General features: G+C 30.0%; 2 protein-coding genes across 2 annotated transcripts; both read right to left on the reverse strand.

The window, feature by feature from the left end:
• Positions 1 to 7,694: 7,694 nt before the first annotated feature.
• On the reverse strand, positions 7,695 to 8,741 carry LOC109807793 (RING-H2 finger protein ATL80). The gene has a single exon (XM_020370430.3). The coding sequence runs from the start codon at positions 8,458 to 8,460 to the stop codon at positions 7,813 to 7,815; it is 648 nt and encodes a 215-aa protein (XP_020226019.1). The 5' UTR covers positions 8,461 to 8,741; the 3' UTR covers positions 7,695 to 7,812.
• Positions 8,742 to 19,958: 11,217 nt separating this feature from the next.
• Positions 19,959 to 25,517, reverse strand: LOC109807800 (MLO-like protein 10). The gene is made up of 15 exons (XM_020370437.3): positions 25,009 to 25,517; positions 24,225 to 24,282; positions 23,890 to 24,116; positions 23,395 to 23,511; positions 23,056 to 23,116; positions 22,836 to 22,924; positions 22,509 to 22,583; positions 22,337 to 22,425; positions 21,899 to 21,948; positions 21,769 to 21,809; positions 21,504 to 21,677; positions 21,068 to 21,103; positions 20,902 to 20,969; positions 20,609 to 20,669; positions 19,959 to 20,520 (listed from the first exon to the last, which is right to left on the reverse strand). The coding sequence occupies exons 1-15, from the start codon at positions 25,213 to 25,215 to the stop codon at positions 20,083 to 20,085; spliced, it is 1,791 nt and encodes a 596-aa protein (XP_020226026.1). The 5' UTR covers positions 25,216 to 25,517; the 3' UTR covers positions 19,959 to 20,082.
• Between the last annotated feature and the right edge of the window lie 569 nt (positions 25,518 to 26,086).

Raw genomic sequence — 26,086 nt, forward strand, 5'->3', positions numbered from 1 at the left:
CATTGGTCGTAAAACATTTATATCCTTTATGTTTCATACTCTTCCGATAATCCATCAAAAATAGCATCTATGTGCTCAGCTGTATTCAGAGGTGACCCAATTGCTGCAAGATTATTTACAATTTTCTTAATTTCAAGAAGGTACTGATTTATGGCCGTGGTTTTCTTGATTCCTCTCAACTAAATCTTGAGTTGTTTCACACGGGCCTTGGTTTGCGAGACAAAATATGTTTCTAGGTTGTTCCAAATCTAATGACACCACTCATATCCAACCATCCTTACCTTGAATTGCAGTTCCATACTCTCCAGTAACCAGGATTTGAGTAGATTATCTTGTTGATTGAAATCTTCATATTCTCGACTGAGAACTCCATTGGCTTTATCCTCTGCTGTCTTGTACTGGGCTGAAACATGAATGGCTCGAAGAATGTGTTTCTTTAAACGATACCCTCTTATGGTGGACTCGGCTTGTTGCCTCCATGTGAGAAAATTATCCTCATTGAGTTTGGACGAGATGGGATTTGAAAATGCTTGTGGGATGAACTGTTTGTTAGTTCCGGAAGCCTTGAAAAATTTTTCCCGAGAAAGAAAATAGGAGCTCTTGATACCATATAAGAGAGCAGTCAGGAGAAGAGAGTTATTGAATCTGAAATATGAGACTGTATGTTATGAGTAACATAATACAAGTGTATTTATATACAAATAGAGAGGGTTATTAAGCTAACTATTGAATATCCTTTTTACTCACAAAGAGGTATGCATCCATTGCTATAAATTATTAAACCTTTTCATTGAGACATCATTGTCTCCTTTATCATAGCATGATCATCTAAGCTTTTATCACGTGAGTCAGGCAATCAGCACTGATTTTCCCTTCCCTTAACAATCAAAATCAATCAAGGAATGATAGTGCATGGGCATGGGTCATGATGTTGCAAGACAAGTGGATTGGAACATAAAATCTTTTGAGACTAAATTGAACCTTTCCTCAAATTTTGGACACTAAAATATAATCCTAAAACAAATGGATCAAATCGAACTTAACTTCAAAAAATTAATTTATAAGATAAGGATTATTCTTTGTTTATATATTATGATCTTATCTCTAATTAATGTGAGATCTTCAACACACTTTCTCACATTGAAGATGAGATATATTAAGTATGAAGTTTGCAAAACTAAACATTCGTGAGTGATTCAATAATAGATTAATAGTGGGTGCTTGATAGATACAATAACACTTACTAGAATGAGCTCTAATACCATTTTTGCGAAAGTGAATTGAAACTTAACTCAATTTTATAAAATTAATTTATAAAGTAAGTTTATTCCTCACTTATATGCACTAATAACTATATGATCATTTCTCTAATCGACGTGAAAACTTTAACATAAATCCATCAAATCAAGAAAATGATATTTCTACAACTAAATTGTTCATAAAATATTATATATATATATATATATATATATTTATCTCTATTTATTAAAGATGAAGAGATATACAACAACAAAAAATAGTATGAATTGTCGTACGTAAATGACTACTCATGAAATAGTAATAATAATAAAAAAGCCTATAAGGGGAGTCTTAACTTTAGAAACAGACTATTTGGGCTGAGCCATCGATCTGGAATCAAAATGGCAAATTCGAATAAAAAGTTGAGAAAGGAGGGTATAAACTATAAACACCGAATTTTCATAGTCCATATTAAGAGCCCAGTCAAATTTGGGTTGGGGTGCCTTTCTTTGTATGCTTTCCTCACTACTAGAAAAGTGTTATTTTTTTACAAATTTTCTTGCAAAAAAATATTCGTAGAAAATTTTTGCGAATTTTCCTGCAAAAAAATATTTGCAGAAATTTTTTGCGAATTTTCCTGCAAAAAAATATTCGCAGAAATCTTTTGCGAATTTTCCTGCAAAAAAATATTCGCAGAAATTTTTTGCGAATTTTCCTGCAAAAAATAATTTACAGATATTTCTTACAAATTTTGCTACAATTTTAATAATTATGGAAAAAAATTTCCATGATAAAAGTTTGTAGAAAATATTATAAGAATTTTATTTTGTTTCTTGCAGATTTTCTTGCAAAAATAAATTCGCAAGTAATGTTTACTAAATGGTAGAAAAATTTTGTAGGTAACTTTTCCTGCGGATTTTCCTACAAATTTTAATTCGCAGGAAAAATAAAAAAATAAATTTAAATTCATAAGTTTAATATTTTAAAAAATCTTCAAGTCCCACATCAATTGAAAATAAAATAATTAAAGAGTATATAAGTTGGAGTAACACTTACCTTACAAGTTGAATTGTATGGTTGAGTGTTAGACTTATAATCTACAATCTTAGAATTTAAAAGATTATGTATGAGGCATAAAAATAAAAGATTATAAATTCTTAAAATATAGAATTTATTGTAATTTTTTTAAATTTTTTTCATAAAAAATATTCCTGCAAAATTTTTTGCGAAAAAATTCGTAGGAAACTTTCCTGCGAAAAAATTCGTAGGAAACTTTCTTACGAATTTTTTTTTTGTAGGAAAATTTCCTGCGAATTTTTTTTTGCATGAAAATTTCCTGCAAATTTTTTTTTGCAGGAAATTTTCCTGCGCATTTTTTTCGCAAGAAATTTTGCAGAAAAATTTCCTGCAAATTTTAAAATTCGCAAAAATATATTATCCACGAATGTATTACCTGCAAATAAAAATTACAAGAAAAAACATTAGAAGAAAAAACATTAATTTGATAAATTGAAATATAGTTAAATATCATGTACTCACACATAAGGCGACAATGTATTTAGTGAAAAATTTCGGGTTTGATTTTTACTACCTTAAATTATACGAATTGAAAAATCTAATTGAAAATTGAATTATATATGTGTTTAGTCATGAACTTTTGTACTTTGTTTTCAGTCTTCAAACGTTTTTTTTTAATTAGTTTTAGTTAATTTGTGCATACGTATATAACACGTAATCGAATATATACATATTAAGGAACGATGTGGCGTAACGTGATTGGTAGCTCGGTAACGCACACAGTTCCTTCCATTCTATCCAATAAATTCCTCATGAATTTCTTGCTGTCATTATCATATTTTCAAAATGAATCAATTTTTTTTAATTAACTTATAATTACACCTTTATTTTTTAAAAAGTTAAACCAGAGAGTTTTTATAAAAATCAAATAAATAAAATTGTTTTTAACTTATAAAAAAGTAGTGTATTTTTTTCATTTAATTCAAAAAGTTAATCCATCGAGAAAGCTGTTTTGCATAATTATGCATCGGCAGTGACATTTTCATGTGATATATTCTGTATTATATATGTGCAGTGCATTTATCTTCCTAACTGCACTTCAAGATTGGGTAGCAAGCACTGACTGATATTTGAAACTTTGAGATATTTTGAATGGGAAACAAAGATTCCATTCCAGGTTAACCAATTCAGGCTGAAGCTTGGAGATTTTTCTGTTAGTCCTTATTCAGATCGAATTTACTGAGTATGGAATATTTTAATCTGAAGGAAGTAGTTTATTGAGGGATGGAGAACCATATCATGGTAGCAGGCTTTTCTATAGATATTAAAATCTAGTGACTGAGAAAGAAAGTCATCGTCTTCCATTATTTACTTTAAAGCATGCTTTTTTAAATGATTTGGTTTAACAAATTTTTTCATAGGACAAAAACAAAATCACAAATAACCACACTCTTTGTTTATTGATAAGTATGTTGATCATTTAACTCACATATACTAAATGAAGTAAAAAAGAATTTCCTTAAAATTAAGATGCGTGTTACCTTATTCATGGTTGATGGTGGATGTGTGTTTCTTAATTAGCAAGTGTAGGAGCTTATATAATTAAATGGAGGAAGGCGTGACAGAAAGGCATCATGAATTTAGGTATTAGTCACTTAAAAGGGATAAATCAGTTTGAAATTTGAGGCCTGTTTGTTTAGACACTCGCAGGAGGAGAAAAAGGTAGGTAGCAAAGCATGTAATACACTACAAACGAACAAGTTGCCCGCGGAGATGTCACCTTCTCATAAGTCACCTTCACGTACTAAAACTAAACTTTTGCAAAAAGTGGCTACCAAGTTCATCACAACTTGATTGAAAAAACACGACTGTAATTAAGGTTTAATGGTGACAACTGGATATAATATCTCCCAACTTTTGTACTCAATCTCAAATCCCATATATAAAGTCATGGGTCTTATTGAAATACAACATGTGGTTTAAAATATCCAGTTCTAAGTTTATATAGATATATAGTAAAAAAAGTGGTTAGAGAAAATACTCTATTAAAGACAATTAGATAGATTATTTAGACAAAAATTAGTCATAACTAAATGCTTTACATCAATATCATAGTTATGAAAAGAAAAATCACATATCTTTGATGGTTAGCTTTTGGGAGTTTTAATTAACTTTCAATTTGTTGTGCTGAGTTGTTCACACTATCAGTGGGCCAGGACAGGAGAAGTGAAACCTAGGAAGATAAATGGTGTGTCATGTGTGGGGCGTAACGAGTCACACACATGTCCCACCAAAATGAAAAGAAAAAAAAAACAAAAGTAGAAGATGGCATCAATAATAAATCTTTGTAATGGCATCAATGGTTATAGTCCCTCGTTGAGTAGATGGGAATTGGGATAGATGCGGAAGAGGACCATGTTGGCAAAGGGCATCTAAAACTTTATTTTCTTTCAAACCCATAAAAAAATGCACACATGTGCTACCTTTATGTCACTCTTTTGTCTTATCTTCCCTTTATATATTTACTTTGATTTTGCCCCCATCAAAGTAATGTTTCTTTATTTTCCTTTTGGTATTAAAATGAAGGCGGGTAGAGAATGAGGGGATAGTGGAAATAAAATGAAGCTTGATGAACAAGTAGAAGGGTTGCGTTGCGACTTGCGTGGGTCAGCACTTGGGGTGAATGAATAATGCATGTTACTGAGTGATTCCCTTTGACTAAGGGAAATGATTAATGTGATGGGAATAAATGCTACGAGTACTTGCATGACTTATTAGGCAATGGTTAGTACTTAGGAGCGAACAAAAAGGGAAAAGAAAGGAAAGGGTGTAAGAAAATTAACATTGGGAGCAAACAAGAGAGGAAATTAGAAAACCACGGCTGTGTGGTGGTGGGATGAGATGCTGGTTAAGGTTGGTTGGCTAACATACATGCTTTCCTTTTCATAACTTGTTTGTCAAGTTGGTGATTAAGCATTCTAATTACTCTTGAGACGTGATTGCTTTAAATGCTTTTGATGTGACTTGTCAACTGCATAAATATCATACTTCATTTTGATAAATAATCCTGTTCTAAAGTTTCATATAAAAAAAAATGAATAAAAGGTAAAGTCATAAAAAAGAAAGTGAGAATAGAAACTAACATATGAGAGAAGTGAAAGATTCGATTAAATTTCTTGATATTATATTTGGAATACTGGAAATAGCTCTTATATATGAGAGAAGAGGTGAGTGAGACAATTTAATTAGATAGTTGTAATTAGTAATTGTTTAAATTATTAATTTTTCATCAAATTTTAAATATATAAAATACAATTTTAAAATATATTTTTTAATTTTTCACTTAATTTTACTTCATTAAATAATTAAAAAGTATTTTATTTTATATTTATTTTCTATCAAATCATTTTCTCAACTATTTCTTGTTATTTCTTTCTATCCCTTTCATTAACAAAGTATACAGTAAGAAAATTGAAAAAATACCAAAAAATTTTTTGGTGAAAATCACGTAAAAAAATTCAAATATAATTATATTTTGAGAAAAAGAAAAAAGAATTGTAGACTCATTAGATAATTAATTTTTTTAAAGTCTATAAACATGATTCATATAGTATTTCAAACAACTAATATACACTTAATAAATATAATTTCTACTGATTAAACATTATTTTTTATTTATTTATATAAATGCATCATTAGAAATAAAAATAGTTTACCATATTTATGTCTTTACACACACACACATATATATATATATATATATATATATATATATATATATATATATATATTCTTTCTCTTCTACGTTTTTATTTTATTTTTCTAATGTAAATAATTTAAATTTTTTATTTGTTTTTCTAATTAGTTCTCTCTCTTTTTTACTAATTCTTTCTACTTCACTTCTTTTTTTCTTAAAATATTTCATTATCCAAACAAATCATAAATGTATAACAATAATAAATGAAGTAAAATGATAATACACGAGAATAATAAATGAAGGAAATTGGTAATACATAATGCTCAATATGGATGATGTTAAGTACGGATGGTTATATATTTTATTATTTCATCATATATGCTTCATTTTGTATTTCTTTTTACTTTATTTGTATTGTATATTCAGACGACTCTTAATTGTGTTTCTTCACATGTATAGTTAATACAAATTAAAATAGTAATAAATTAGTTAAAACGAGCATTAAAGAATTAAAGATAATGTACAAAAAAAGAATTAAAGATAATAAAACTATTTTATAAAAATAAGAATATATGTTATTAATACTAAGGTAATTTTAAAATGTTAGGATAAATATAAGAGTTCAATAAATATGTATCTGTATAATAAACTTCAAACATATATTAATTTGTAATTAAATGACTCTATAATTTCCTCTTACAATATTGTTGGTATATATTTTGTTTTTCTAAATTTAATGACTTTAACTAAATTGATGAATCTTTTTATTTTTTAATAAATTTATATAATCAAATGACATACTATTAAGATTACTAAGTTAATCCGGTAGTTGAGAGAGAAGGAGATAAAGTAGAAATAAAAGGATTTAGATTCGATTTTCGTAATGATTTTGTAACTTTTCTTATTAGTAAAAAAATACTTATTCAATTGATATGATATCTCACTTATATTTTTTAAAATAATTTAAAAATACTTCAAAAATTGTCTGACATGAAACACGTCACAGTACTTGTATGTGCTTCCTCCTTTCCCTCGTCAAAACGACAAAATCAATGCTCCGCGTTTCCTGCTGCACCATTGCAACTCCAAGGTTCTTCATATCATCAAATTCAACACTATCATGCCTTTCTTTTTACTCTCATCTCAGATTCTAATGCAAGAATTCACATTAATTCAAACACGCCCTATAATAATGGATTTCAAGTTTTAATCCAATTTCATAAAAACATCTAAATTCTAATCGCAGAAAATCCTTACATATGATAATTTATTTGCTAACTATTTTATTCTATCACTAAACTAAATCATGATGGTAACTAGCGAGCTTTGGATAAAATCTCTAATTTAATTAACTTTTCTCTACTAAACTTATCTGCGTCAAAAAAATAAAGTAGCATCTATAATGATTTAAAAGAAGAAAAAAAAAACTCAACAACATCAAAAGCTGTCTTTTTCCCTATATTATTTTTAAACCCTGTTCCTCAAAAAAACATACTCCAATCATTTCAGCAATACAAGTATGCGTGGAGTAGTTTTCACTTTTCATTCTTACACAATCATTTCTCTCATCTGGAGTATCTAACAGGGTAAAATAAAAAAAATAAAAAAAAACCCTCACTTTTTTAAAACACTTTTAACTTTAACATTTCGGCTAATTACAACTTTATACATCATTATATTATAAAATTATAATACGCACCAATCTAATCTCTGCAAGATATATACACACAAAAGAGAAAAATGGCCCAAATTCCGATCTCTTTGATCAACTTGAAGGGATAACAAGGAAAAAAGTTACAAAAAGTAAAAAAAGAAAAAGAAAAAAGAAACAGCTAATAAATACAAAAAACTATGTTAATTCAGGGCAAGAACCCAGTGTTGGCATGGTGGCTGTGATGATGATGATGTTCCATCTCACTGGTACTATTATGATTACTGTTACTATTAGAAGCGGCATTGTCGTCTTCTCGAGATTTCAACTCCGGCTCCGTCGCCGGCGTTCTGGAGGAGCCGGCGGCGGGGAACCGGCCGCACTTCTGGCAGCGCGCGGCCATGAGAACCTGGCGGCAGGAAGGGCAGGAGGAGTGAGATCCGAGCCACGTGTCGATGCAGGTCACGTGGAAGCCGTGTCCGCACTGCGGCATCACGCGGATCTCGTCGCCGGCGCCAAACTCCGCCAGGCAAATCGCGCATTCCGACGTCGCAACCCACTTGCTAGGGTTGCTGTCCACGTAGTTGAACTTCGGCAGCGACTGCACCACCTTCTTCTTCACGCCCTTGTTCGCCGCCGCCGCCTGCATCGCCGACCCTCCGCCGCCGGACCCTCGCCGGAGCCACGCGCACCGCGCCACCGCCACCAGCCCCACCACGCATATTAGCGCGCACAGCAGCGCCGCCAGAATCACCACGAAGTCCGACTCCAGTGCCACCGCCTCCGGCGGAGGCGCCGCCGCCGCCACCGCGGTTGCGTTCTCCGCCGATTTCAGAATTCTGAGCGTGCGCGTCATGTTTGTATCTTAAGAAATAAAAAAAAAAATAGTGATTTTTTGTTGGGTTTGGGGTTGGGAGGGAGTGAAGAAGAGAAGAGGGGTTTTAGGTTTTGGAGTGGAAATGGGGGCTTAAATAATTGGGGTAGGTATTTATTGTTGATGGAGGGTTTGGGGTTTGATAGTGGGAAATATTGAGGTTAGTGCGGTTGAAGATAAGGGATTAAGGGTTGTGAGAAGACTTGAGTCAAGATCATGAGTAGAAAGAAAGAGTGAGATGTAGAGATAGAAAGAGAAAGGCGTACTCGTACTTTGTTTGTTTGGTAGGTACATACAATTATGTGGACCCTTCTTATGGCAAGTGGGTGGGGAGGTAAGGGACAAAACTGGACTTAACTCTACCCTTGCCCAAACCTGTTTAATGCTCTAACCTTATCTCTTTAGGCCTACTATGTTGTTAAGCAACCATAATAAATTCATATTTTTTACATTTCAAAACAATTATGATAGTAATTAATACTTTCATTTTCTTTGTTGTATATTGATTTTTATTTAGATAAAAAAAATATACGATAACAATAACAAATTTGCAACATAGGAACATGTATATGTAATGTAAGTGTAAACTACAAGTAAATTTTTTTGGAGGGTTCTCGACTCTAGAGGATACATACTAGATGGCAGTTTCTTCTTTTTGTTTTTTTTAGGATATATCTTTTGAACTAAAAGACGTGAAGAATTAAAAATACGTTCTATGAAAGAGAATGAGGAAAATCAACTGAACCACGAAGTGAATATATAACCCATCCATCATCAACGAATAAATGCGAATCTCTATTTCGGGTATTTAAAATTCTAACCGGAAAAGAAATATGAATTCGCAGCCAATGGTGCCACTAAATTCTAAGTTTCGTGTTTGTTGCTGTATGTGTATCTTCGCAGCTGATTGTGTTAGCAACTTGTGGGCGTTCAAAACCACAAGTATACCTTTATTTAGAGTTTCAAAAAGAGAGTTGATAATTTAAAAGAACCGAGAATAGCAAGTGGCCCTCTCTCTCTTTTCGTGTTTCTTGGAGGAAGACATAATCAATTAGTACCATTGTTCATAACCTATAGTTTTAATTTGTTTCGCCACTTGATACTACGCTGCATGTACATACCAACGAAAACCTATATTTACGTACGTAGTATTCCTTATTCCTCAAGATTTGTGTCCTGACTTTAGTTTTTTATCGTTATTTTTTTTTTAAATTTTAAAATATATGACACTGAAAAATAGAACGCGGTCTTTACCTTCATCACTAAATTGATAGCACGAAATAAAGCTCTCTTTCGTGATTTGTTTTCCAAACGTGAAATATATGTTTGGGGGAATGCTCCGGTGCCCTCTTATTTGAAGGGGTTTTGGTGCCCCTCAGTACAAAAGTTGGGTTTTTAGGGACAATAAGGTAAATTGATAAATTGATCAATTTACCTTATTGCTCCTAAAAACCCAATTTTTGTACTGAGGGACACCAAAATCCCTTCAAATAAGAGGGCACCGGAGCAATAGGCGTATGTTTCCGTCATTGGAAATCATAGAATCTAGATACAGATGGAAAGTATTGTCCTTTATGAAAAGTTGATGGAAATTTCACCTCAAACTACAGGGTTTTGTTTTGGCCAGTAGAGAGATGTCTAATCTCAACATTAATCCACCCCATCTCTTCAGCTAAATTCGTTTTCTCATACAAGGAATCCCCCCCTTTTTCTGGGAGAAACTAAGGGGAAAAAAGAAAAACCTTTAATGATGGCTGGAATTTATTGCACATAAAAATGTCCCCGTAGTGGTTTCTGTATGTTTAGAAATTATAAAACGGTTATATCATAATATCTCATAAACCAAATTAAAGTTAGATTTGGAATAGACTATATTAATAGAAAAATATTTAAGTTATGTGTGTTATTATTAGTCATTTTGACCATGAATAATATTTGGTATATATTAATATTATTGTTATAAAAAAAAATCACAATGTTCCATAAAATAAGGACGAAATGTGTATTAGGAGTGACAAGAAAGAAAGTGGGTAGGAGGAGAGGATGGATGGATTTAATGCAGGTAAGGCGAGAGAGTGCGTCTTTTGAAGGCTTTATTTTATAGACTTTTCTACTACTTTGATGAGTGAGCCACTAAGGATCGATGAACATGTGCTAGTGTCTGACAATGTAGGGTAAGGTCTGAACTCGATCCTTTTCAGTTGCATACAACATTTGTTATATAATTAATGTTGCAATCCCCAAATCAATGATTGATAGAGATTAAAGGCAGCGTGAGCCCCATTTCTTTCTCAATTCGGCAGTGGATGTGTGACAGTGCAGAGAAAAGCATGGCTTCCCCATTGAGCATGTGTCCATGGTAGCAAAACAACAATAAGAAAAAAATAAATAATATATATCAGAATATCTAGTAGAGGATGTGGTGTATGTCGAGTTATATTTTGTTTAGTTGGTTAGCGTTATGGAACATGTTGGGAACTAAGTGGTGGGAAAAGGGTAGAAACTTTATGTGGAACAGTCACAGATAAGAAACATTCATAAACGAACAAGCGAGTATGTATCAAGGTCAGGACAGACAAGAAAGGAGATGAATCCTTAAGTTGCTGCGATGGCTTATCCTTTTTAAGGTGGTCACAATGGCGTTTAAAGAGAAACCACGTCTCATTCCCATGAAGGGGCTGCTCTAATTCACTAATTCATCCATCTCTCCCACCAATTAGTCTTCTCTTTTATCAGATATATATTTGGTAATAGATTTTTTTTTTTTTTAGTGAAATTATATTTTTAATTTTTAATTTGTTTAAATGTTTATTATGATTCTTTATCTTTTATATTTATAAAATTTGATCCTTTCAAAATAATGTTTATTTTTAATTTACAGATACATTTTTGAATAATTTTTAATAATTAATTCAAAATATAAAATTTATAATATTATATTTATTTATATGAAAATTATAAAATTCAATTATTTGAATTTAATAGGATTATAAACATAGTGAAATCATGTAAAATATTTATCTAAATAATACGAAATTAAATTTTTGAAAATTTTAATTATTTTTAGACTTATTTTTATGTAATTTTTACAATTTTTATGATAGCTTTTAATTTGAATTGCATTTTTTTTATAGTTTTCATGTAATTGAGTTAAATAAAACATATTTTAAGTTTTAAATTAATCAAAAAATTATTATTGCAAAGGAATCAAATTGATTCAAAATTAGGAAATAAGTTATTAAAACAAATATTTTAAAATGGAAAGGATTAAAATGAGTTTTAAAAATAAAATAAAAATAAAAAGTATAATTTAACATTTTCTGTTTCACTTTATTTGATCAAGACTCTCATTAATAACTAATCCAAATGAATTTTAGTACCAGTTTTTATTTAAAAAATTATAATAATAAAAATAAAATTTGAATTTAAGATTTTGTACATATTATCCTAACACTAGTCAAATCTAAATAGTCAAATCTAAATATAATATAATCTAACTAGATTATTTCAACGTTGTTATTTTTAATAAGTATAAATGCTTGTACACGAAGCATTAATTTAATTCTTATTCAGCCCTGAAGTAAATCAAATTACTTTTCAACTTGATCAAAATTGCAACTTGCAACTTAAAATGGCAAAGTCAAAAAAGTTTCAAAAGAAACTCTTATTCTGCAATTGATTAAGAATGTAACTTGAAAGTTGAAAAGAGGAAAGTAATTAAATGAAAACCAAGTGTATAGATTGACATTAATTGTAAATGAACTTTATAATAAAATGTAGAACTTTAAAAGAAATTAATCAAATTGAAAACATTTAAATAAAAAGAAAATTGTAAAGATCGGTGGAAAGAAATTGAAAGAGGATTCAAATTTAAAAGAAGAAGAAAAAAAATTTAATTTTAAAGAAAAATCCTTAAAAATATATATGAATATGTAATAAAATAAAATTGAAAAGAATGTAAAAGGTATTGAATTTCAATAGGTGTGACGTGTGACTCATGTGACAAATATCTTAAGCTTGAAAGAGTGAACAGAAGTTTAATTCTCGCACAAAACATCTTTAGAAAGAGATAAGAATTTAAAGGGTGACTCAATTCTATATTGAAAATTATTTTGGAGATTAAACTTGTACGTAGGAATATCCCAAATTCTCACTCATGAAATAAATATCCTAACTATAGTGGTTAAGAAAAAGTAAGCGCTGAAAATTTAATAAAAATATAAAAAGAAAAATAAAATAACATTCCTAACTTTAGGTTCTTTTGAAACCAGAATTTTCTTCTTACCAAATGTGTCCTTTGGGCATAAGAAGTTGGGAGTGCATTAGGTATTAATCTCTTCCACACATATGAGCAAAATATAAGTTTGGAGGTATAATATATTTTATTTTCTTCTTATATAAATATTTGTTTAGCAAATATTTAAGTCAATTATTTTTCGAATTATCACAAAATAGGTAATAGAAGTTTTAAAAATTATTAAAAACTAAAGGTTTAAAATAAAAACATTTTTAATTAACCTTGTTATATATATATATATATATATATATATCATATAAAATATATTTACATTTTGTCAACATATACTAATATATAAAACTATTAAAACGAGTCACAATTTATGAATTAATCAAGTTTCCCGTATGTTTAAGTCAGGTTGGACTCAAAATATTTTACAATTTTAGTATTATTGAAAATTTAACCTGACTCATTAAAAATATGAGTCACTCAAAATAAATCCGTGATGAGTCCACTAAAAAAAAATTAAAAATCCACAATCCATTCAAAGAAAATTTAAAATATAAAACCTTTTTATTGATTCATCCAAATGTCACACAAGAAGGATTATTTTACTGGGTTAGGAACTCACTTTATGGGAAAAAAAAAGAAAATAAATTAAAAAAAGAGTAAATTGTGTGGTTGGACATTAAAAAAATAGTTTTTTTTAAATATATTTAATTGGTTAGATATTTAAAAATATAATTTAAAAAATTGATATTTAAAAAATATATGGTTGGACATTAAAAAAATACATTTTTTATATTTTTTTTTCAAAATTAAGTGAATCAACCCATAATGAATCAGACTAAACTCATTTTTTGTTAATTCGCTAAAAGGTTAGTCGAATTAGATTGGTCCACTCATTAACCAAACCGTGATGGGCTAGATCTGGTAGTCTATTATTACAGCTCTACTAATATATGTTAACTTATATTTATTAATTTATATTTTTGTAAAAGTTCATCGATAATTTAATTTATATTTATTAATTTATGAATAAATAATAAATTAGTTTATATCATTATTTATTATTAATATTAAATAATTCATCATAATTAATATTTTTATAAATTAATATATACTAATAAATAACACATTAATTAATAAATATTTATTTTTATCTACTAAATAACAATGAATAAATAGATTTATTAGGAATTTTACTAATTAATAAATATAAAATAATATGCTAATAAAATAATTTTGTTATCAATAATAAATTAATTTATAATAAATTAATATTATAATTTTGTTACTTTTGTGTTATACTTTTATTTAGTAATAAATCTATTTGTAATATAATATTATTTTAAATAATATATAATATAATTATTATCATACTTATCACAAATAATAAAATTGACCTCACATTTCTTTCATTAGAGTATCTCTAATGAGGTTTTGGAAATACTCTTAGTCATTTTCTTGGAGTTTGAGTATAACGATTTGAAACATATTTTTAGGGTAAGCACCAACTTCAAACCTAATCCAAAAATTAAAAAAATAGAAGAAAAAGAAAAGCTAAATGGATGAATTTGAACAAATTAATGATTTAGGTGGATTAAAAAAATAATTTAAAATGATTAATTTCTGTTAGATTTAATTCGAGTTTTGAATCTATCTAGGTTTGAACTCAAGCGTCCAAACAAAATAAAAGTCAAAGTAATTATTTTTCAAACCCAAAAGTTTAACTTATTTATATCATCTTTAATCTTTATTATTGATGTACAAAAAATTATGTAATTTGTAACTTCTTTTTCCTTGTATCATGTACCTATAAAAATATTATAATATTTAAATTATTTAAAACTTAAATAATTTTATTCATTTTAAATTTAAATAAAATAAATAATATTTAAATGACTATATATATAAAGATACAAAACTTTTAAAAAATATATATCATAAATTAAATAAAAATTTTACTTGAATCAATTAAATGATTTAAAGTCTAATATATCTTTATTTATAAAAAAATCACCCATTAAAATTAAGATCCTCTCAAATAGAAATTCGCTTAAATCAATAAACCATTTGTTGGAGTTGGAATCTAAATAATACAGCTAGTAAATTATATTAGTTTTGATATGTGAGTCTGAAATTCATCGTATCCGACTACCTACATCTATTACTTTGTGATTTTATTCCTCATTTCTGCATGTTAATTAGCATATGGGCAATAAGTTGGTTATTGTGTTACTCTTTATATTATTTTCTATATAAAAAAATGTTTTATATAAAGTTTATTTATTTTTACTTCATTTAATACTACTCTTTTTAACTTATTTTTTTTTAATATCCGAACTTGGTTGTAACTTTTTTCTTCTTATTTATAATAAGAAAAATTTCAAAAAAAAATATTATAAAAAAAGCATGAAATTAATAAAATATAATATAATTAATAAATATCTTTTATATGAATAAAATCAATTTTTATAAACTAAAAACTTTCAAGTGGTAGGTCATATAAATGCTAATAGTAATAGTTGAATTTAAAAGTATATCTAGTTTAAATTATTTAAAGAAAGGTCTCACCAAATTACACGGTTCCTGACTGGGTATTACACCTCCCGCTGTGTTTGTTTGACTAAAATTTGCCAGTTGGAACCTTATTGTGAGGTGAATATAACAGTGTGGATATGAATATGATGTAGATAGATATCCATGGTGTAACTTTATGACATATATATGATTATCCATAAGGTAAGAAAGAAGATAATCATGAACCGTTTAGCATATAATAGGAATAATCTTTGCCTTTCCATACTGTAATACTGTTCACCTAAAGTTTCACATGCTTTTTATTAGGTGGTTTTAGCACCCTATTTACTTAATTATTACCTTTTGCTCCACTTAACTATTTTAGGTAAACCTGATATTTTTTCAAACATCATATATATCTTTTATAAAAGATTTTGTTTTTTAAGAATGATAATATTTATAACAAGATAGTATCTATTTTTTTATAGCAAAAATATATTTTTTGGTGTTTTAAAGGAAAAATTATTTTGGTTTATTTTGGACATTTAAATTAATATTTTGGACATTTAATTTGAAATTAATATTCTTCTTTCAAAATAGTCACTATTTTATATTTTAGGACACAATTTTAAATATTTTTTTATACATACTAAGAGAAAAGAGATACTTTTAGTCTTTATATATTTATTTAAAATATAAAATTAGATTAAATTAAAATGTAAGGTATAAGAATAATTTGTAATTGAAAGGTGTATGGGTGGTTTAATTAGAGATAGTTTAGTATAAGAATAAAATAATGTTCAAAGAATATGAAAATTATAAGAGTATATATTATGATAAATATTTGGTGGTATTGTTGGCATGCATCTAAACATGTAAAGTGATTATGGGTCGAAGTCATTTTCTGCCGATGGTTGAAAAGCTTCATTCTAGACTTGCATCGTGGAAAAGGAATATGCTAAATAGGGCGGGTAGAATCTGTTTGGCTCAATCGGTACTGACATCTTTGCCTACTTATACTATGCAAACTTTGTGGTTACCGCAAACCATTTGTAATGACATTGACAAGGTGTCCAGGAATTTCATTTGGGGGAAGGAGGGTGCTACTAGAAGCTTGAACCTTGTGAGTTGGAAGAAAGTAATAGCGCCAAGGAGGTATGGGGGGCTTGGAATTCGTGATACCAGGATGGCCAATATCTCTCTACTTGGGAAGCTTGTTTGGGGGCTACTTGTTGGTAAACCTTCTCTTTGGCGGGAAATATTGGAACACAAGTATCTAAGGGGGAGATGTATTTTGTCTTTAACCAGCACGGGCTCTATGTCTAATATTATGAGAGGGATTGTTCGGGCTACACATGAAATTAGGGATGGGTTTAAGATTCGGTTTGGAGATGGTAACTCGTCCTTTTGGTTTGACTCATGGTCCGCTATGGATCGTCTTTGTAACCATGTGCCTTATGTGCATATTTCTGATACTGAAAGGAAGATCAATGACGTGTGGAAAGATGGGTCGTGGGATTGGAATAGCCTGTACACCTTGGTACCAGATAACATCAAGGACATGCTAAACCAGGTTGATATAATGGGCTTTGGCAATGTTCCAGATGTTTGGAGTTGGACAGCTAGAACGGATGGGGAATACTCCGCAGCGAGTGGTTATAAGTGGTTGTGTAACAAAAACCGTCCTTTGCCTGCTGAAGGTGAGTGGCTGTGGATTTGGAAGATTAAGTGCCCTGAGAAGGTGAAAGTCATAATTTGGTTGATGCTTCATGTGGCAATGCCTACTAATTTGTTCAGGTTCAACCGTGGCTTGGCTCTATCCCCCCTTTGTGTTAGATGTGGCGAGGATACTGAATCGGTTTTACATTGCATGCGGGACTGCAAGTACAGTAAAGCGCTTTGGCTACAGTTTGGCTTCTCAAATATAAACTTCTTCAATCATGAAGTGAGAACTTGGATTCAAAGGGGGGTGAATAGCGATCAATGTAGCAAGTTCTTGGCTGTTATGTGGTGGACATGGCGGTGGCGTAATATGGACGTGTTAGGAGGAGAAGAGTGGAATATGGAGCAGGTCCGTTATAAGATTAACTCCACACTGTGTGATTGGAACAATGCTTTCGCAGGCGAGCAAGTGCATTCTCATGAGGTGCAGGAAGTCACATGGTGTAAGCCAACTCCCCCAATGGTGAAAGTCAACGTAGATGGTAGTTATAAGAGTGGGGATCTCTGCGTGGGCTTTGGAGGAGTTATTCGGGACCACGAAGGGACTTGGAAGACGGGGTTTTCTGGGCGGCATCAAACCACATCAGTGCTGCTGGCCGAGTTATTGGGATTGAAACATGGATTGTTGCTTGCGTGGGATGCTGGTTTTAGAGAGGTGCAATGTGAAACAGATTCTTTGGAAGCCTTTAGGCTGGTGTCTATGGCACATGTTCCCAAATTTCACAACTTTGGGGTGGTTATTCAGCAGATACGTGAATTGCTAAGGCGTGATTGGAGGGTAGCACTTTCTCATATTCTGCGTCAGGGGAATGCTTGTACAGATATCTTGGCAAAGATGGGGGGGTCTCTTGATAGGCCTTTTGTTGTCTTTGGCTCTCCTCCTCATTCGTTATGTGAAGCTCTACGTGATGATGCTAGAGGACGTTCCTTCCTTCGTTTGTAGATTCTTTTAATTTTCCAGTGCACCAAAAAAAAAAAACATGTAAAGTGATTGTTCACTTAATTTTGTTTTTAAATTCAACGCATGCGGGCTGAGACCTGAGATGATATTTTTCGTTACGGTTTCCTTTCCTTTTCGACTTTCTCCGTTCACTCATTTCAACGGCGTCGTCGATCTCACAAGTCACAAGATATTAAGTGATGATTACATAGCAGATATTATTGTCCACGTATCACCCAGTTCAACATATTAATTATTCGGCAAAATGTCAATATATTATGACATTTTATCTTCATCATTGGAATCACAACACGATTCCACCCATATGATATTGATAGATACTTCATCAAATACAATTTTAATGATCATTTTTATGTTTCAAGCAAATCAATCGAAATTTGTAAGATATTGTGTAAACTTGGTGATGTGCTCGTCTTATGTAGATCACTGGTGTAAGACACTGTAAATTTACTGCACTATATATGAATGAATTTAATTTTGATTCAATGCCAGTATAAAAATGTTTAATAATGATACTTAATGAACTATAATATTGTATTCAACATATTTGACATTTTGTATAACTATAACTATACAATCAAATTTATTAAATGAACTCATAGTCAACATAAAATTGGATGATAATTAAATTTTTTGGAAGATGATGATTATTAATTGTGTATCAAATTAAGTTGTTTTAACCAATATCAAACTTAATGGAATATTTTTAAATTATCGGTAAAATAATTTTTCAATAAAAAATTAACTGAGTTTTCATTTTTTATTTTTCAAAACTAAAGCTTTCAAACTTTTTTCTATTTTTTATGTTCTCATTTATTTATTTATTTTACTATAAGCAAATAATATTAATCAATTCAATCAATTCTTTCTTAAATATTTTTTTATTATATTTTGAATAAATTACGTTTTCCTCTCTTAAGTAAACTTAAATTTACATCTATCTTTTTCTTTATTTATATATTTTTGGATCAGTCTGAATCTTTTATTTACGTAGAAAAGTCAAGAATTTAATTAGGTATAGTACTTGCTGACAATATATCATTGAGGTATGATGTTTTAAAATTTTAAATATTTACCTTTATTACTTATTATCGACTTCACATAATTGTATATACTACAGAGTCACCAATAACTAGTTTTGGACATCTGATTCTGAAATTTTATCTAAAATATTATTTTAATTATTTCCTAAAGCCATAAAATTGATAATAAATATTTAAAACTATCTGCCAAAAATGTTAAAAATCACTTCAAAGAAAAAAAAAACTCTAAAAAAATAATTTAGATTAAAAGGGATTCAAATGTAACTTACATTTTTTGAGGTAATTATATTTATATTTATTTATAAAGAGGAAAGAAAATACTTTTTTTTTTTTTTGTAAAGAATGAAAACTAAACAGCAGACAACTCAAGACATAGAATCTCTTCCTAACGGTAAGAAAGAAAATACTTTAAAATGAGGGAGAGAGAGAGTATATTTAGTTTTGTTGATAATTTTTAGTTGTCAAGAAATTCAATCGATGATTATTTTTTCCAATTATTTTTTTCTTATGCTATAAGAAAATCTTAAAAGTTAGAATTCAGTTTCATTCACATTAAAGACATCAATAAAAATATTCTTATAAAGCAAAAATTCATTCCTTATTATTGTTAATATTTTACCTGTATTTAAACATTCCTAATTAATTCAGTTTCTCAAGTATTTTTTTACAAAAGCCTTTTTCTACTTGAACTTTAAATTAAGGCGTTTTGTAAAAAATTACTTTTTGAAAATCTTACATCAAATGGTTAGTTTCTTATATTTAATTTGTTATTTAAAAAATAATATTCCCAAAATTTATATGAGAAGTGAAAATTAACTTTTTAAAAATAAAAATAAAGTTTTCATATATAGAATGAAAATATTATATTATTTTTATTTGTTTTATTTAATATAGTGTACAAATTTAATTTCTAAATAATCAACAAATTTTCATAATTCCTTTGAATTTTCAATTAAAAAAAAATTGCTAGCAAACGTCCCTAAAAGCATGGATATAATAATGCAATGGCAATGATTTCATTACGGACACGTGAATTATGCACAATAATGTACAAATTCATGCAGTTTAAAGACACCATAATCTAGAAAGTGCTAATTAAAATAATGAATATATATATGCTACGTGGTGGTTCTTTGCCCAGGATGAGGTTTGAGTTTGACGAAGGTGAATTCAGCTTCATCGTTGATTTCTCCCTCACTATGACTATGGTGTTTATGATCTTCTTCTTCTTCTTCTGCATGTTGCTCACCAGGATCCACTCTTACAATGAAGCTAGTTGTTTGCGACACGGGAGACACCTCAACATCATCGGACTCATAATCGTCTTGATCCTCGTACGTTGAAGAGCGGGTTGAGTGGCCGGTTGTTTTGAAACGGTGCAGTGTGGGCCCAGGGGAGCTCATTGTTGAACCAATGGGGCTTCCATTATCTAAGGTACGTGCACTCGACTTTCCCAGCTTCACTGCTCCATGCTTCTTTTTCACAGCCATGTGCCATTTCTTTAGAGCCTTGCTTGTTTGCTCATCAAATATTGCTTTCTTCATCCTTGAACCCATCTGCATGTGTTTATGTTTATGCTCATACTCACCAATTACACCAATTCAAATGTTCATAACTTGCAAATAAAAACATCTAGTTATATACCTGAGTTACAAGAGCATATAATGGAAGGGTGATATAGCTGCAGAGGCATAGCATCACAACCCTGCAAACCCCGTCAGAATTAATCATATTAACGTATGATATTATTAGAGGACGTCAATAATTCTAAGACAAATACTAGTAGGAACACACATTTTGTATAAGACTCCTCTCTTTAATATTGTTCTTATTAGCAAAGAGATAGCCTCAACTAACTATATGTTCATATAAAAGTAGTAGTTAAAACATGAAATGTATTCTTAGGCCGGAAAGAGAATTTCAGATGAAAGGCTTACCCTATAGCTACTTTTATCATGGCAAGCTTGTAGTCAGTACGGAAACAGTTTCTCACCCCAAAACAATACTACAAAAAAAGAAAGAAATTGTTCTTATACAATTCATGAATATAGAAAATAAAATCATATTAGCCAATTGTCAACTTAGTGTCATGAACTTCATTACCCATATCCACAAGATATATGTTACTTGGAACGCATTCTGCAAGTGTAAGAAAGTCAGTTAGTTGCTAACTTTTAACAAACAAAAACGGAGATAAAACTCTTTCAGATAAATATTTTAACTCTCACAAGAACAAAGGTTAATATAGGAAGTTTGATATAATTTTTAACAGGATATCCATCAAACTATCTCAAATTGAATACAGCCAATTTAAATTTTGCAAATTCAAGTGACTGAAGAAGTTAATCACTTTGAAGCTGTTTATAAAAAAAAAAATAAGATTTGCCTGAACAGACAGACTAGTTTTCAAGGTAAGCATATGTTATCTTCTTCATTATAGATTATACAAGAGAAATGGTCATTTGTTCTAATCTCAGTAGTTATACATCGTCTATTCCGTATCAAAAAACATTTGTTCTAGTTTCTGCTAAAAGAATACCTGGAACAAAGCAAAATGGATAAGATGAAGAACCAACTGTGGCTGACCAAACCAAAAGTATTTGTCTGAGCCTTGGACAAGAGGCATTCCTTGGACAACTGCATGTCTTTCGGTGATATCAAGAGCCATCCTGGCCAATATGGCTTGAAGTTTTGTTCCAACGGCCAAAATTATCTGTAACCAATTCAAATAAATGGTATTCATTATAATTGTAGATCCTATTCAATTTGAGAAATACATATACAGAGAACAACAGAATGCTTACAATAATAGGGATTAAGGCTGCCCAAATTGGAGTACGCCATCCTGGAAAATATATTAATTGAATTTAGTTGAATTTTCAACTGCAAAATTAATAAATTCCATAGGACTCTCCGACCAACATAGTTGCTTACCATTAACATTGATGAGTAGAAAAACTACAACTGATGCCCAGAGGACAGGACTGTTAACAACATAGTTAGCACACATTTCAAATATACAAGGAATAGTATAATAAGGTTTAATTATCCTTTTAATCCCAATAATTTTATAAACTTTACATTTTAGTTTCTATAATTAAAAATGTCCCATTTTAGTCCCTTTATATGTCATTTTGGTTTCTTTTTAGTTCATGTATTCTATTATTATAGGAACTAAAAAATAAAGTTTACAAAACTATAAGATCTACAAAGAAACAAAAATGATATCTATAATAGACTAAAATAAAATATTTTTAATTATAGGGACTTAAAGGTAAAATTTATAAAATTATAGAGACCAATGGGTAATTGAACCATATAATTAATAATATAAGGATGTAATTGAATCCACTGTTTTGTTGTTAGTGTTACCTGACTCCCACAACCACCTTGAAATCATCTTCTAATGATCTTTTGATATACTTTTGGAAATTAAATTTACTTCCAGGAGCCAGGTGGACCTATACATAATTCACTGTTAATATTGAAGTTACTTAAATCAATAATGTAAACAACATATTCTTCTATAGGGAGTGTGACTCACATTGATAAACCCGTGGCGCAAAGTCTGGAAGTCAGTCTTACGGACAGACCTATAAAACTGCCTAAAGAAGCAGCTCTGAAATTGGAAAATAAAAGATATGTTACATCATGAATTTAAAAATAAGCACGAGAAATAGAAGGAATAGAACATTTGACTTACAAAATTTTCTACAATAGACAAATTTGATTTTCTAAATCACTGTTCAATTTATAATTCAAATCAATGCCACTAGATTACCACCTTTCTTTTTCTTTAAGAAATATTAGATGTCTACATTGGTGCCTCTATCTTGTTAGCAAAATTAGAGATTAGTAAGATGGGTCTTACAATATAGAAGAAGATGGAAATCCTTGTCCAATAACTTGCATGGGCCCTCACAAATGATGTTTCATGTGTAAGCCTAAATCTTGAAGCATCTGAACGCATAAATAGTAAAACACAAATATAGGCATGAGATTTCAGGCAATAGCATTTTCTAAGTAAAACTGATGAAATACTAGTATCTTTACGCTAGGAGAAGAAAAGCATTCATTGTTGGAACTCATACCATGAGCGAACTCATAATCATGAGTAGAAGTCTCTGCCTCCCATGCCTTCCAACCACGTATCTGCAGAAAGAAAACTCTAAGTTTGGTACTTTAACGGAACAATAACAGGACAGCATTTATGGTTTCATCAAGGGTAAGTCTGAATTGAATCGATTTAAGGCACATCACCTAATGATCTAACCACATGACCAAAAGTATATAAATCTTGTAGGCTAACAAAGCAAGAAGAAAAATACATAAGGTTGAGTAACCCTCAACTCAATATCCTTAATATGCAGTTGCACATGTGGAAAAAATATTTGAACTAGTCGACAAAAATTTTAAAAAAACAAACAGACCTTTAGTCTTCCAAGGAGCATTGTGATAGCACTGTAAAGCACATGAAAAACTGCTAAGAAGAATATGAGGATGTGTAACTGGTGCAATCCATTGACAGATAAAAGTGGCTCATGTCCCTGTAATCACCAACAATTATATAAGCAGCTACTGTTAGGAGATACAATTGCAATTAAATTCAGGCTGTGAAAAATAATTTTTTTTATATATTGTCCTTGCATAAATGAATAGGATAAATTCAAATACCGTTATAACTTTACAGAAGAGGTGATAATATAAAGGATTCACAAAAGAACTATTATTATCCTCTACAGCAAGCTTACCTTAATGTTTCAACATACATCAACAACGAATCAAACAAAAACCCTACATCAACTGCTTATAAGTTTAGCCTACTACTCAGCTTTCAAAAAATAACATAGAGTAGATGCTGATAAACAACTAAAGTTTAATTTATAAGTGAAAAAGAATGAGGAAGCACTGAAGCACAGTTATACCTCCTTGCTGCATTTGTACGAGGTAGTATCAGCAGCTAAATATCTACGTTCATATGACAGAAGTTTCCTACGATGGTTCTCTTCAGTATCTGACGCACTATCGGTACTCTCATAGTTATATGGACATGGCAACATTTTGGATGCGATCTTTTCAGAAATGCATATTTTGACAATATAGCTCTGCCCGAAAGTCAAAAGAAGTGAAATGAACCCTAAAATCATCAACTCTGCAAGAAAAAAACAAAACGAATGAATAAAATAGGCTAAAGTATGTATGACACATGATTATTTATTGCACATAAAGTTAAAAAGAGGCTTTGACTTAAAATCCTTACCAGCTTTGACCTTATCCAGAGCTTCCAGCATAGCCTTCTTATGCTTTTGTCCAAGCCACTAAAGAAAATTTCAAAGGGTGAGGGACAGAGTACACAAGATAATTCTAATTAACACATATCATGCTGCCAACAACATAGCAGATCTACATCTATTCCTCAACTTGATATAACACATGTTTGCATAAATTTCTCTATAAAAGAAAAAAATAAGAAGAAAAAATGAAACTAGTTTCTCCATAAGCTGAATTAATTTCTCCGAAATCTTATTTTTAATTCATACATAAGCTAATTTAAACTTATATATAACTTATTTTAATTTTTCTTCGTAGAAGCATTTCTGAAGAAATTTATTCAAAACTCTTCATAATTCTAACATTTCTTAAATCTTAAAGTCAAGTGTTATAAATAACTTGCATGAACGATAGTAACCTTGAATTGAATAAGACAAGTCTTTAATTTGAATGAAACAAAACAGCTCTCCAAATTTGATGAATCGATTAAACCATTCAAAGTGGACAAATTTTCAATTCAAATGAAACAACAAAGCATCCAGTATTTGGAAGAAAAAAAAAATTGTCACAAAGAAACAAAAACATGAGAAAATTATTCGTCTCCGTAGGTCCAAGGTCAATTAAAATAAAGGGGACATGTACGTTTTTGTGAAATGAAGAGAGAAGACAGTTGAATTGATGGGGAAACGCAGAGAGATGGAGTTAATGCTAAGAAGTAGTAACAATAATTGGAAAAAGAGAGGTTAAAAGTTTCATTGATTGCAGCTGCATACCGTGCCAAGTTTGTGGAGACTCTTTTCCAATGTTATGGATATCAAAATGAAAACAGTGCACACAGCAGCAACGGCCCACGTTGGTGTCTGGTCCAGGTCTCTGGAGCTGCTGCTGCTACTGTCACTTGCCGCCATGGCCAAACCTCCAAACCATATCCATGAAAACAACACACCCCAGAACAGGTTTCTCAACTTTGAACTACTCATGGACAAGACTAGAGACCACAAAACTATGTGCGAATGAGGGAAAACTTGGTTCCCAGAAACAGGTCTTATGTGCGAATTATGTGTCGGTGTCGTCCCTTGTCAAGACAAGAAAAAGAAACAGGTCTTATGTAGGAAGTAGGAAGTAACAGTGTTGATTTAAAACACGGAAGAAGATGAGAAGCGCGTGCGTGTTTGGAGATCGAGAGGAAGGTACAACCATGTGACGTTGGAGCAGTCGCAGACTCGCAGGTTTCTATATCCGTTTCAGACGCTTCCCCATTGTTTCTGCATCCTTGTTATTTTTTAAGGAAACTAAAAATTCATTTCACAAATATATTTCTCAATTTTTTACTAACATTTTTTTATTTCATGAATTAAAAAAAATAACCTATTTTAAATTTAGATGTCAAAAGAAGAAAATATGTTTCTCTTTTTTATTAGAGAAATTACCTTTCTTTTTAATAACATTTTACTTTAAATAGTCATATCATATGTATGTGAGATTCGTTATGTAAGGTATTATTTTATGGAAATTGTTACGGTACCCTCAAAGATCGAGGAGTCTCAATACATTTTTCTATATAAACTCATAAAAAATTTTAAAAAAATAATTTAATTATAAAATAAATAATCTAAATTATACTTATAAAATAAAAAGTAAGATAAAATTATAGAGATTAAAATTATAAGATTTTAATAATATTATAAAATATTAAAAAAAAATAAAAAATAATAATAAATAGTAGAAATAAAAAATTATTAAAATTACAATATAGAAATTCAAAAATTTAAGATAAAAAGACAAAAAATATACTTAAAAAATTATTAAAATTAAAATATAGAAATTCAAAAATTTTAAGTGAAAAGATAA

Source organism: Cajanus cajan, chromosome 11 (assembly GCF_000230855.2).
Source record: "Cajanus cajan strain Asha chromosome 11, NIPB_CcT2T_4, whole genome shotgun sequence".
Taxonomy (NCBI): Eukaryota; Viridiplantae; Streptophyta; class Magnoliopsida; order Fabales; family Fabaceae; genus Cajanus; species Cajanus cajan.

Bases quoted from the DNA above. Each gene is read 5' to 3' on its own strand.
- LOC109807800 (XM_020370437.3), bottom strand. From the start codon at position 25,215: ATGAGTAGTTCAAAGTTGAGAAACCTGTTCTGGGGTGTGTTGTTTTCA. The intron at 24,283-25,008 runs GTATGCAGCTGC...AATTTTCTTTAG, and splicing joins GTCTCCACAAACTTGGCACG to TGGCTTGGACAAAAGCATAA. The intron at 21,678-21,768 runs GTAAGCATTCTG...AATTGGTTACAG, and splicing joins CAGCCTTAATCCCTATTATT to ATAATTTTGGCCGTTGGAAC.
- LOC109807793 (XM_020370430.3), bottom strand. From the start codon at position 8,460: ATGACGCGCACGCTCAGAATTCTGAAATCGGCGGAGAACGCAACCGCG.